Source organism: Ursus americanus, chromosome 13 (assembly GCF_024610735.1).
Source record: "Ursus americanus isolate L20-20 chromosome 13, mUrsAme1.1.p, whole genome shotgun sequence".
Classification (NCBI taxonomy): Eukaryota; Metazoa; Chordata; class Mammalia; order Carnivora; family Ursidae; genus Ursus; species Ursus americanus.
In genome coordinates, this window is record NC_142139.1 from 9,013,396 (window position 1) to 9,028,121 (window position 14,726).

The following is a 14,726-nucleotide window of genomic DNA, read 5'->3' on the forward strand; positions in this document are numbered from 1 at the left end:
TGTGCTTCTTTTGGCAAGCCAGCTTATTTCTGCCAACACATATTCTGATGGCTACTGACAAATTCACAATTTGGGTGCTCAAGAACCCCTGAATAAAATGCCTAAGAAGCTAATCCTGATGCTAAATCCACGTACCTTGGAACAGCAAATGCTGAAGTGTATTTACCGTATACTCACTCGACGGTCAGTGGCACCATGTTTTCTCTATCCTTAAGATTTTCAGAAAGGGCCTGGTCAGGAAAACTGTAACATTCACTCAATTTTCTGAAAAACGAGGTAAGAGTATGTAGCTGTAGATGGAACACGTCCTTAGTAAACTTGACAGACCTGCGGTGGATGTTGTCACTGGAAAGGCACCATAAGGGTTTGTTGCTTGGCTATTTGTTGCTTTTTTATTCGAATAAACTGTTTTACAACCTTTCTCATCCAAAGCACATAGGCATATCCACAAATTATTTTCTGACAAAACTAGTGGGAAACTTACTTTTCAGGGCAGGACTTTCTTTTGTTCTGCTAGTAAAAAGATCAGAGGTTATAAAGACTCGCCATTTACACTTGAAAGAGCCGCCAACAGCTCTAGAAATGCAGCCTGAGAATCACAGTTTAGGAGAATGACACCAGAGACTAAACGCCCAGGATTAACACAGTTTTAATGATTAGGGCATGAAAGTCAACTGTACAGTATTTTCCTTCCTGGACACCTTGAAATACCTAGACATTTGCTGACAGCAATTGGAAAAATATTTTTGTTCATTATTAACAGATGACTATTATATTAGAATTGAATTTCTTAAGGGCAAGACAGACTTTTTTTTAAAGATTTTATTTATTTATTTGACAGAGAGAGACACAGCAAAAGAGGGGACACAAGCAGGGGGAGCAGCAGGTAGAGGGAAAGGGAGAAGCAGACTTCCCGCTGAGCAGGGAGCTCGATGCAGGACTTGATCCCAGCTCCCTGGGATCATGACCCGAGCCAAAGGCAGATGCTTAATGACGGCACCCCAAGACAGATTTTTTTTTTAAGATTTATTTATTTATTTGAGAGAGTGAGAGCGTGCAGCACACAATTGCGGGGAGGCGCAGAAGCAGACTCCCCACTGAGCAGGGAGCCCAGGATCATGACCTCAGCCAAAGGCAGCTGCTTAACCAACTGAGCCGCCCAAGCGCCCTGCAAGAGGCACTCCTCTTAAATCAGAGCCTACCTAACACCATGTGCAGGGGGCAGGTATTCTTGCAAATAGCGAACAACATCCTTGAAGCCATTTCCAGATAGAAGACTGTGGGCTAATTTATTTTCCTTGAAAAAGTTATGGTCATTAATAAGAACTGAAAATCACATCCTCACCATGTCCGCTTTGGGTAAGAGTACAATCATTGTAAATGTTACAGATTAACAAAATAATATTTTTCTCTATGAAATAGCCAAGTTGGAAACACCTCTTATTTGCAAAATCCGTATTATTTACTATGGTTGTTAGAAAATCATACCTTCAATTGCCTATTTGTAAGGATTTTTGTTGTTAAGATGAGTAATATAATTTTATCTAGAAATTAGATCAGGAAAGCCCACTAAATATGGTAGTGCTGTAAAATAAGTCATTTTAATAATAAAGACATAAATAAAGTGTTTATGATAGAAACAATAAAGTTGTCTCTCAACCCCGTACAACATTGAATTTCCAAGTAATTTGTAAGGAATATATTCATCTTTTTACATTCAAAATAATGGTGATACCATTTTTTCTGACTAATATTCTTTTTATATTCTATGAATTCACACAGTATTACAGTAATTTATCATATTACAGTGCTTGGTAATCTTGAAGATAGGAAATAAACTTCTAACAGTATATAGAAAATAAAAATAAAATAATTAAAAGTCTTTTGTATAACTTTTTATGAAAACAAAATAATTAATATTTTTTCTGTAAAATAAATTATGTACTTTATGTTGAAATGTCATTCTGTTAAGGTGTTTAGAAAATAGTTACATTCACGTTTTGGCAGTGTGCTCAAACATTCTTATTTGCCATTCCCTCATGCACGATAAAATGAGGTGCAAGCTGTTTACATGGGAGAAAACAGCTTTTTTTCACAGGAAAGGAAATGATACATGAAATGGAATTAATTAAAAAAAACCCCAAGTATCATAAGATAGAGATACAATAATTCACTAAGAAAAAATATTTTTCAAGGCCTTTTGAGGTGAGGCAACCTTTGTACTTGATCAAAGGTAGTTTTCATCACGCTACCCTGTAACTTCCATCAAATTAACATATTCATTGACTGCAGTTTAAAGCCACGTGGTGGGTCGGTTGACTGAAGCACAAGGGCTGAAATCCTTAATGAGCACTTTCACAAAGGAACAAAAGAAATAAACATCTCCATTCTCCTCCAGAGTGTGGCTTGCAAGGGTAGCACCTTTGGCACTGAATAGACCTGTTTTCCTTGTGGCCACCAGGTAGCAGGAATCTCTGGAGTGGCACGACCGGAAAATAAGTCGGGTGCTTGTGGCAGTGACACTACTGAGCCAGATTTGCTGGTTTACCTAGAAGACAGCTTAAAGACTAAGACTGACTTAAGTTTATCCGGACAGGAAAAAATGTGTACTTATCCGCGATACCGGCAAACACCTGAACGACAATTTGGAAATGCACCTGCCTTCTGCTGTTTCTTCTTTGTCTTACTTTTCTTCTGCTTTTTCTCAGCCTTATTTTTGCTGGGCTTCTTTTTCTTGTATTCCTCTTTATACCATGGTCCCCAGACTCCTCCATTGAGCCGAGGGTTACTTCTGGGGTCTTTGGGGGGGTACCTGACGGGCACTGCGGTTTTGTTGAACTGCGAGAGCCTCCGTAGGAGCTGCTTCACGATTCCAGGATACCTGTGAGACAGGTCCACTCTCTCATAGGGGTCAGCTGTGATGTTGAAGAGCCATACGCTTTTGCCAGTTGACAAGGTAATTCGTTCGTTGTGCCACCGGTTGGGCCCCAGGTTGCTGAAAGACTGAGGGGGAACCCAGTCGCTGTAGCCAGGGTTTCCTGTAAGCAGTTTCCAGTGCTGCACCCTGATGGCTGACTGGATGGCAGTGTTCCAGATCCCATAGCCTGCTGCCCAGGAGCCATTTTTTGCCTTGGTGTAAATGGGGTCAATGTTGTGCAAAATATCCACCCGGGGCGAACGAAGGCCTTCACTTATGGTTTCCCAGACATCATAGCCATCCAGTTGAATGTCCTCATCAATCTGTCCTTCAGCCAGTGAAATCAGAGTGGGGTACCAGTCAGTGATGTGCACAAGCTCTTTACACACCGTTCCCTTGTTTTTCAGAAGTGGGCTATGCACAAAGCCGACAGCCCGAATGCCCCCTTCCCAGTATGTTCCTTTGCTACCTCTGAGAGGCCAGTTACTACCTCCTGCTGTGGGCTGGCCGCCATTATCTGAAGAGTATATGATAATGCTGTTGTTGTAGAAACCATAAGTCTTCAGAGCCAGGGTCACATTGTTGATTGCTTCATCTAAGCAGGAAAGCATGGCAGCATACCTCCGTCTATTTATGTTGATAATGGATCTGTAGTGTTCAAAATACCTGCCAGGGGCTTGCAGCGGTGAGTGAACAGCTTGGTAGGCAATATATAAAAATAGAGGCTTTCTGGGGTCATGGGAAGCTAAAATTTGCTGAACTCTTTGAGTGTACATCTGTGTGGAGTAGATGCCATTGTCATAGTCCCAGGCAGCATTGTCATTTTCATACAAGTCATAGCCACACATCCCAGGACTGTCACATTTGTAGTGTGTATAGTAATCACCACTTCCCAAGAGGGAACCAAAAAAGGTATCAAATCCTCTCTTGGTGGGCATACATTCTTTTCTATAAAAACCCAAGTGCCATTTTCCAACCATATGTGTTGAATAGCCAACCTCCTTCAGCTTCTGAGGTAGGGTTGCATTGTCCAGAGGTAAGCAGTTGGGTTGGGTAGGTCTTATGATAGAATGTTGAAGTCCGGTGTGTATCTGATACCTTGACAAGAGTAAAAATGTTGTCAGTGCAGGATAAATGAGATATTACAATGATTCTTAAATTAAACAATGTTTCTATGAAGAGAAACTTCTCCCCAAATAAAATATGACCAATTCAGCATTTCTACTGTTGATTCAGAAGTCTTATCCTAATTAGCTTCATATTTAACATTTGAAATACATGTGCCTCTAAATCAGTACTTTTGAAACTAAGATTTCACCACTTATCTCAAAGTATTTTTTGTTTTGTTTTGTTGTTTTTGAGAGAGAGTGCGAGGGGGGCAGGGGGAGGGGCAGAGGGAGAGAAAATCTTGAGTATGGAGCATGGAGCCCTACACAGGGCTTGATCTCATGATCCTGATCATAACCCTGAGATCATGACCTGAGTCAAAATCAAGAGTCAGACGCTTAACTGACTAAGCCACCCAGTCACACCTATCTCAAGTGTTTTAAAATTCTTCTAATGGAATTAATCTGAATAAATTTTAATCTCTTAATTAATTATATGACATAGAAAACTAACATGATAAGGGAAAGGATGCAAATGTTAGAGTAGTATTATTATTAGTTTTAGTCTAGGGACCTCACATTAGCTCCCAAATCATTTCCTGAGATCTATTTCAAGCTAATTCTGAAGCACTAAAAATACAAGCAAAAGTTATATAAAAGTCTGCTGTTTGATTGTCAAAAAATATTTTATAATTAGTCCCCAACCTGTTAGATCTCTGTAAAGAGAAAGGAAATTTTTCTGGCTCACGATACATCATTTTGAAAAACCATTTTAGAGTAAGGGTTTTAGCTGATGCTAAAGAAGGATTACATTTTCCCAAAAACAGCATTAAACATGTCCTTTCATATTTTTTCCAGTGTCTCCATTAAAAAAAATATTACATTCACTTACAGTCTAAGAAAACAAAGCAACCCTTTCCGTACTTTAAAATTAAGTGAATGTTACTTTCCAGCATTGCTCTTTTCCCAGGGATATTTTGCCAAGGACTTTTCCTCAGAGACTGGTTATCATCACATAAGTGTATGAATTTTCATTTGGGTCAAGATGTGCCTATTAGTTCATGACATTTAAAAGCAATTGATTCTATAGTTATTATATAAGTTCAAAAGGACTTTTAAAATACAAAATACAGAAATTCTGAGAAAATAAAGATTGCAGAAGGTTTTAAGGTACATGTGAAAATATTCTTGGAATCAAGTTACAAAGAGTAGTATTGAGATCAAAATTTAAAATTTTTAAAAATTGATTTACCTGAAAGGCCATCATGTCATACATACCTTGGGTGAATGGTGCAATTTATTTAAATTTTCAAATGATAGTATAATGTAACTGTGAATTCTTTTGAAGTGTCAATTGCAGTAATTGATGGCTTTGTAGGATCCATAGGGAAATTTGGTCACTAATGCAAAGCACTATCCAACATGGGCCCTATCTACTCTGCTGATCATTAAGCTGTCGAAGTTTCACAATTATCACAGTTGTAGGTAATTTAAAATGTAATAAGCTCTCAGAGAAATAAGTATTTCACAAACATTATTTAGCACCAAATTCAGAAAGTACTGTTGCTATCCTTGATGATTTTTGATTATCCAGTTCAGGAGCCAAAACACTTACTTGTGAAACCATCGATTTTGCATGAGCACATGACAGATTGGTAACACCTATCAATGTAAGCATTGAGTAAATTTAAAAATGGAAAAATCTGTATGGGCAAGAATTTTAATGAATTATTAACTCAATAATTCTATGCAGAAAATGTACTTGGCCAGAGTATCTATTCAATTCATTGAATGGCTAACCAATTCAAGTCTTTCTAATCAAACTGGGCATTTTCTCAGCTAGTACTAAAATCAAAAGTAATTGAGCCTTTTGAAAAGCATGAAATACAGAAAATGCTCAGACAAAGAAGAGTAGGAAAAAAGAGGTCTGCTTCTTTCAGGAGAGGGTACAGTGTTAGCAGATAAGTAAGAGACATCAGAACTATTAACTGTATGGTTTCTGTCTTCCCCACAACCTAGAACAGTTTTCATATTAGAAAATTTAGAACCAACAACATAGAGGTGTGACAGCAGCTCAGAAACAGAAGCGATCTTTTCAGGACAGACTCTTATTGAATGAATTCAAGACTTTGGGGCCAAATCGGTGGAGTTTGGGGTAGAATTTGGGTCATGGGTTAAGGGTAAAGTTTGGGGGTCAGACAGACCTGGGATTGAATTTGCTCCACTGCTTATTAGCTGTGTGACTTTGGGCAGTACTTAACCCTTCTGATCCTCAGTTTCCTCATCTGTAAAACAGGGATAATGATACATATTGGGTTGCTGTAGCACTGAAAGAGAGCATAGAATCTGATAAGGAGAGTCCATCAATAAATCACAGGTTTTGCTATTATTACCTCTGAGGTCTTAGTCATATGTTACTTACATATTTGTACAAAGTTTTATTATTTATGGGCCTTCTTTCATATGCATTATTACATTTAGTCCTCACTATAACAGTAAGAAGTAGGATGCTTTTATGTTAATTTTATAGATAGAATAGAGATATAGAGATGACCCCCAACACCTTCAGCCTGCCCCACCAAGCTGTGAAATTGATTCCTGAATGACAAGAGTTAAATCTGATGCTCTCTCTATTCTTTTTAAGAGTTAAAATCAGTACTTCTTGAAAAATCAAGGAGCTGGGGAAAAATGCCATCAGTCTTGAGAAGCAAATCTGTTCTAACTTTCTAATTAAAGATAGGAAAGATTTTTGTAAACCAAATAGTGAGGTTTATATTGATCCCAGAAAAATTTGAGAATGATTTTTTAAGTAGTTGATTTCTGAGCATTTTAGAAAGCTAAGTTAGCTGCATTTTCTTTTCTTTTCTATTTTATTTAAATAAAATTAGGTAAACAGCTTAGGAAAATGTTGGGCATTTCAAAAATCTACTCATTTTCTTATAAAATAATGAAAAAATAACTATGGTAACAGTGTATATTCACCATAAGAATGATAATGTTACACATTAAAACCAATCAAGTCATGTGGATAATTTTCATTTACATCATTTCTCTGGCTTATACAAGTCTGTGGGTGAGGCAGGAGTGTTCCATTTATTATTTTCATCTGATAAGAAAAACAAAACAAAAAAACCACTGAAACTCAGAGTAATTTAGTGGTTTGTCAAGTTTGACAGCTGTAAGTCTTGAAACAAAATCTGTAATCCAGATTTTTGGCTTTAGAGGCTTTTCCATGAACACTCACAGATTACTGAACAGCTAGACACATTTAAAGTTTGGGTTAATTTATTTGCATTAATCTTCAGTATTTATTCATTTGCTCAGTTAAGCAATATACTGAGTGTAAAATGTGTGCCAGGGACTAAGTTGCTGTTTGTTTTGTCCACCACCGCCTGGTACCCAAAGTCTTGATATCCTTAAGTGAGCTCTAAGTCAAGATCCTACTAGTAATGGGAATGACTTTAAGGTATGAGTTCTCTGAACCTTGGAATCAGGTGGGGTTGGAGACAGTGCTTTCAGTCACGGAGAACAGTACTGAACGCTAACAAATTATTTTCTTTCAGGAAGGAGATGGCTGGAATCCAGGAAGAATCTTTGGCTTGATAGTGACTTTGACTTGGCAGCATGACTAGCATGATGATCAATAATTCTTCAAAATACAGTACGAAATAGTATATTGATTAATTGGTTGAAGACTGCTGATCTGGAAAGTAGTCTCTGGAACAATACAACAGGGCTCTTTCCTCGGCTTCAACACATTGGTCATTATTATCCATTTATTATTATAATCCATTATATATCCATATCCAATATCATCCATTATTATCAATGACTTGAATAAAGAAACAGAAGAAATTCTTATCATCTAGGAGGAATAGTTGATGTTATAAGTGGCATAATCAAGATTCAAAGTAATATAAATGACCTGAAATGTCAAAACAAAGAAGGTGAAATATAGATCAAAAGTTAAGAAGTGCTCAAAGAGTGAAGGGAATATGTCAAAAAGATGCAGAAGCCTGAATGAAGGGGATCTCACTGGCCAAATATGGGACAATGTGAGTATCAAAATAAATAGTGATAGTAAAAAATTATACCCACTGAATAAAATAGGAAAAGCTGAGTCCATACTAATATAAATAAATCGGTAAATAATAAAGGCTTGCTATGGAACGAGATAATGACATAGTCGCACAGTATCTCCCTGCAAAACATGTGGTAAAAGAGTAACTGTACAAGGATGCTTTGGTGGCTCAGTCAGTTAAGCATCTCCCTTTGGCTCACGACATGTTTCAGGGTCCTGGAATCGAGACCCACATTGGGCTCCTTGCTCAGTTGGGAGCCTGCTTCTCCCTCTGCCTGCCACTCCCCCTGCTTGTGCTTTCTCTCTCTCTGACAAATAAAATCTTTGAAAGAGTAACTGTACAGTGAAAGCACCTGATAAACACCATATTAATCAAGTGATCAAAGTTAACATCACCAATAACTGGGACAAACCAACATCATGTGCTTCCAGATAGGATGCAATTGAGAGGAACACAGCATTGTTTCTGTGCTGTGCCAGCCTAAGATGCATAACTTGAATCTAATCCCAAGAAAACAATGGGCAAACCCAAACTGAGGGATAGTCTACAAAATAACTGGTATTCAAAAGTGTCAAGATAATATATGTCAAAGAAGGAACAAGTGATGTTTCCAGTTTGAAAGAGAATAAGGAAACATGACAAATAAATGCAACATGTGATTTTGAATTGGAATAGCTATGATAAAGGACATACTTTGAGAACTGGCAAAATTTAAATAGGGCCTAAGGATTAAATGGGAATAACAATGTTAATCTGCTGATTTTGACTGTCTCGTGACCAGCGTAGAAAGAGATTTTGTTTGTAGGAAATATAAACTAAAGCATTAGGGGCGCCTGGGTGGCACAGTGGTTAAGCATCTGCCTTTGGCTCAGGGCGTGATCCCGGCGTTATGGGATCGAGCCCCACATCAGGCTCCTCCGCTATGAGCCTGCTTCTTCCTCTCCCACTCCCCCTGCTTGTGTTCCCTCTCTCACTGGCTGTCTCTATCTCTGTCAAATAAATAAATAAAATCTTAAAAAAAATAAAAATAAAATAAAGCATTAGAGATGATGGGGCATCAAGGTTGGCAGTGAACTCTCAAATGGTCAAGGAAAAAATGTTATTTGTGTTGTACTTGTATGGTACTTGACTTTTTCCGTAAGTATGAGATTGTTTCAAAAAATTTTTAAAAAGTGTAAGAAAATCTAATTGGGATAAACGGAAGGCACTGCATGTTAAATAGCAACGATTTACATGTTTGTTATGGGTCTGGGAAGTTGGATATATCAGACTGAATTTGAAAAAAGCAAAACAGAAAGCTAAAATGCTAATAAGATCTTACATTATATAAGGGCAGTGTGCAAATTCTAAGGAGTAATAATCCTACTCTGTGCTAATCAGAACATATCTGGAATAGAGTATTCAATATTTAAGCATGCTCCCCCAAATATATGTACATTTATTTATTTATAAATGACACATATGCACTACTGCACTAATTTATGAACATTGTAAGCATACACAAAACAGAAATGAAAAAGAATGGGATAAAAATAAATATAAATAGAATTTCTGGTATTTGTTCTTGTATCCTAATGAATGATCTTGCATTGCCCTGGGGTGTATGTATTCCAACGTGGAGACTGCTGGTGCAGAAAGTTGATAGTAAAGAGATGAGGATTGAAACACAGGAATCAATGAGAAGGCTATTACAGTAGTGTAGGTCAAAGATGATGGTGGCTTGGACTACCACCTAGTGGCAGTAAAAATGGAAGTAATTGCATAAATCAGATGTATAATTTGAATTTAGAACTGATGAGACAAAGTCAGTGAAGGGAGGGTAGTGAGAAAGGAAAAGGAAAAAATCAAGGACTTCTGAATTTGTGGCTTTCATATTTTGGTGAACAGTGGATGGACCAGCTGTTCTCTGTTTTGTTCCAAAGTATACAATTATGACCAATGGATAACATTACAAAATGGTAGATTGCAAAACAACAACAATGCAAACAACAACAACTACAAAACTCCACAAATAAAAAAAGAAAAGAAAAAAAACAACAAAATGGACTACATGATCATCTTCCAGAGATTCTGTAAAAGACGTATCTCAATTGGGAAAGGAGTACTAGATTACGTCAAAGATGCCTTCTGACTCTAAGAATTCATGGATCAAGGATGACAGGTCAATGTTTCCTTAAAGAATGTGTGCAACCTCAGAGTAGCTTTACAAAAACACGTTTATAATATTACATACAGGTATTCGATAAAGAAGTTTCCATAATGCATCTATTTTTTTAAAGTTCTTTTTCTAAATAATAAAAAAAGTTAGCTTAAAAAATAGGTTTTTCACATAATATTTTCTGAATTCAGTAATCATGACTAAAAAATGAACTAATTTTGAAATTTAGTCTACTTTTTTGTTACCATCTGGGTACCATGTGAAGAAAATTCCATATGAACAATAGTAAACCTGGAGCTGATGCCAAACCTGTTAACATCAATAGCCATCATTGTCACTTTCCTGCCAACTGAAAAGACAAAAACTAAGTGGGCCTTTCAGCTTGGCATTAGAATGTGTAAAGACTTCTGCAATCTTTTTAAATATTAATTTATATCACTGGGTTCTGGTAGCAGCAGTAGTTTTGAATTCTCTTTTGTCTAGGATTGTCTAATATAATATTATTTTAATCCAATTACATAGTTAATGTACCCTTATAAATACAAGATGCTTATAAAGATAAAATATGAATCCTCAGAGTTCCATGCAGACTCCAATGTCTAGGATTGTTACAGAATACAAAATCAGCCAATAGTGCAGGAGAAATTGGTATTTTGAAGAGAAGGAACCAGGTATAAGAGACTATAGCTTATAAATCAAAAGTCACTCAGATATTTATAAATTAGAAAAACATAACTAATCTTCCATATTCTGAAAGGTGTTCCTTCATCACTTCCTTCCAATAGACTCTTTTATTGCAAAGACTGTCATTCTATTTATAGGCCTTAATTTCATCTTTCAGTTAATTCTGTCTTCTGACAAAGGGTGTCAGTGGGAGAGGGGTACCATAACAACTCAATGTCAAGATTTTTATCTCATGAATGAATGGATATTCATTGGCTATTCATTCATGAGATGAAAAACTAGTCATAGTTTAGAATGAATTGCTTATTTAAAACTCGTTCACCTACCATGAGCCAGACACTGCTAACTTTGGGGGGTCATAAATTTGAAGAAGTTGATTCCTGCTCACAAGGCACTCAGTGAGCCCTCTTCCTCAGCTATAGACCCCAAGAGTTAAAATCAGAAATAGAGAAGATTGCTTAACTCATGCTCTAACTAAAACCCATTGTGCTTATTTCTTATCACATTTTCTTGAGGCATTAATGAAGGTGTTTTGCAATGACCAGAACATTCTAAACACCAGGCCAGAAAAGCCCAGATAGCAACAGACTCCCTTCCCCAACCTTGTTCATGGGCTGAACACATACCAACCCCTATCCATGATCATGTACTCTCTGCCCGCTCCCTTGCACATACCCCCACCCTCCATTCTCTCCTTATAAAATTTCAGATTGCCAGTGGAGAGGTCAATTGTTAAGGCTTGAGCTTGCCACCTCCCCCAGCTGGCTGCACCCAAAATAAATTTCTCTCTTTCTCTATCCCAAAACCCCCTCTCTTGAATTATTGGCTTTTCTTGTGACAAGTTTATCTAAGTTTGTTGGGCAACACTATTGGCAAACCCAGCCAGGAACTATGCTTTTGATTTGTCAGGATTCTTTGGGATGGAACAGTTGACTGTGGCAACACACCAGGGCTTCCCCTCATTTCTTGGTTTAGAGGCTATGATAGATGGTTAGGTAACAAGTCTAGTGTTAGAGACAGACAACAATTAGAGGATTATCATGACAGGAGTAAATACTGCAAGAAAGACAACCACAGCATTTTCTGAATACTCATAGAGGGTCGGGAAATGTGCTCAAAAGGGGCCATGTTTGTTCTCAGTGCATTCATAGGGTACCTAGGTGAATATGGGGAAAAGGCAGATATTTGAAACACCTGGAACATTATGGATAAAAGCACAGAGTCACAAGGGAACATGAATCTGAGGTGATTCTTGAGGGAGGATGTGCCAGCCAGGTGAAGAGTTGAAGGGAAGGCAAAGAGAGTATTTCAATAAAAGGAGCAGAATGTTCATATGCACAGAGGGAGAGAATTTGGCCCTCTGTGGATCAACAGTTCAGAATATGAGAACAGAGATTCAGACATATCTTGATGGAAGATGAGACTACAGAGACAAGTAGATGCCAAGTTACATAGTATTGTATTACAGCATACAGCTGTACAAAGGTTTTTGTACTTAATGTGATGCTCACAGAAAACCACCACAATACATAATAAAAGTTTGCATTAGAAAAAACACTCTGATTGTAGTATGAAGGGTAGATTCTAGTGGAAGAAGACAAAGGCAGGGATGCTTGCCCTAGTATAAGAGATAAACACTGACAGTTGAAACAGAGATGGATGACAGTAAGGATGAGGGAAGAACTCTAACAAGGCACAACTGAGAGGGCTACAGGCTATGGGGATGTGGGATAGGGGATGTTAAAAATGAGTCTCAAGTGTCTGGGCTGGGTGCTGGGGTGAAAGGAGTTTTCTTGCGTTAAGTTAAGAAATGTAGGAAGAAGAACAGGAATGAATAGGAAGATGATGAATCCTCCTCTGTGCTTGGTTGGAAGCACCTGTAAGATATCCTACTAGAGATGTATAGGATGAAATAACTTCTAGATTTGAGACTCATTTGCACATAGGTGGCGGGTGAATTCATGGGAGCACATGAGACCATCTAAAGACAAGATGGAGACTGAGAGCCAAAGACGGAGCCCAGGAAATGCTATCACTCAGAAGAAAAGCAAGGAGCACAAGTGAAAGAGTTTGAGATGAAATAGTTACTGTGTGAACTAGAGTAGTAAAGGGCAGTTTCAGAGTTGACTGCATCACATATGGTAGAGAAGCCAAGAAAGGTGTGAATTAAAAAATATCAACTGAACTTGGCAGTAAGCATGTATGACCTTGTAAGGGCCAAGGGCAGGCTGCCTCAAGATGGGCTACTTTGGCATAAAATTTATTTTGAGTTAAACACAGCAAATTCTGAAAAAGTTCTTTACCCCACAACTTTCTTTATGTACCAGGAAGAGAGACATTAACATAGGTTCTTTTTTACCTAAGAAACTTAACCATATAATAGGGCAACCTTTGTTTTCCAAACATCTCCCCTCAACTTCCTGCTAATAGACATCCTTCCCTTTGTATCCCCAAACCCTTACCTGTCTCCTTATCTCAGGAAGTCAAATAAACCTCATGTTGCCTAACTGTCTCTGGAAGTTCATGTCCATGTGGATTTCCCTTATGTGTGAAACTAAATTTTATTTTCTCCTGTTAATCTGTTTTACATCAATTTGATTCCTAGTCCAGTTAGAAGGACCTTGAAGGGCAGAGGAAATTCTTTCTCCCTGACAACCTGATAAACCATATTTTAGTAGAAGTCCAGATTTTAGTGAGTTGAGACCTGAATGGAAAGTGAAACCTGTGAAAATATTAATTTTCCACAAAAGTGGAGTTGGGAGGCTAGAAGGAGGATACCATTCAACATCAATTACAGGAGGAATTGTCAATTACGGACACCAACAAAAGAATCTTCAGCAGGAAAGAATGATCAATTATAGGCCCTACCAGGAAAAGATGTACACTGCATCTTCTACAAGAAATCAACTACCCTGGTTTCTCAGCCAATGAGAAACTGTCATCACCCTGAACTCTTACTTTTCTCCAATGGACCTTAGTTCAGAACAACCTCTTCCAGCTGCCTCCTTCTTCTCTATAAAATAATCTTCCTCTCCTTTGTCTGTTGGACTTGACTATGGTTTTGTTGTAGCTTGCAGGTCCTGAATTGTAATTCTTTACCATTCCTGAATAAACCCATTTTGCTGGTAAAATAACTGGCTTTTTTTTTTTTAGATTGACAAAATGTATAGATGGTGAGTGTAAACTATTTCAAGATGTATAAATGGAAGAAGGAAAAAAAAAGAATATGGTGGAGCTCCAGGTGCTGATGTGGTGAAATGTTTATGATGTATTGTTGAGTAAAAGAACATCTGACTATGGCAGAATATCTATTGTATTGTTACATTTTTATAATAAAAAATGTGTACATTCCACGAAGGCAGGGACTATTCACTGCTGTTTTGCATCACCTGGCTCATCAAAATAGGACATCGATAAATATTTGTTGAATGAATAAATGAATGAGAATGAGTGTATATTCATAGAAAGAGAAAGAGAAAGAAAAAAATATAAAGATATACTCCAAATAGTTAGACATGATTATTTCCAGGGAGATAATAATAAAAGGAAGCTTTCACTTCCTGATATATAAATTTACATATAATTTATATATATTATAAATGAAACTTAGATGAACGGGTGTTAAAAATTAGCTTACTTCACTCAGACTAATTACACATGGGACTAATTTTTAATTTAAAATTAAAAAAGAAATCTAAATGCCAAATGAATGAAAATGTTCATCTCATCAAGGAACATTCTTCTTATTAGGGACATCTACTCAGGAGAGCACCTTTAGA

At 37.4% G+C, this 14,726-nt stretch overlaps 1 protein-coding gene across 1 annotated transcript in view; it reads right to left on the reverse strand.

Moving 5' to 3' along the window:
* Positions 1-1,011: 1,011 nt before the first annotated feature.
* The window catches only part of ARSJ (arylsulfatase family member J), a 75,851-nt gene continuing 62,136 nt past the window's right edge, over positions 1,012-14,726 (reverse strand). The window contains exon 2 of the mRNA XM_045799090.2: positions 1,012-4,015. Coding sequence (XP_045655046.1) covers positions 2,611-4,015 — 1,405 coding nt within the window. The 3' untranslated portion in view covers positions 1,012-2,610. The remainder of the gene's footprint in view (positions 4,016-14,726) is intronic.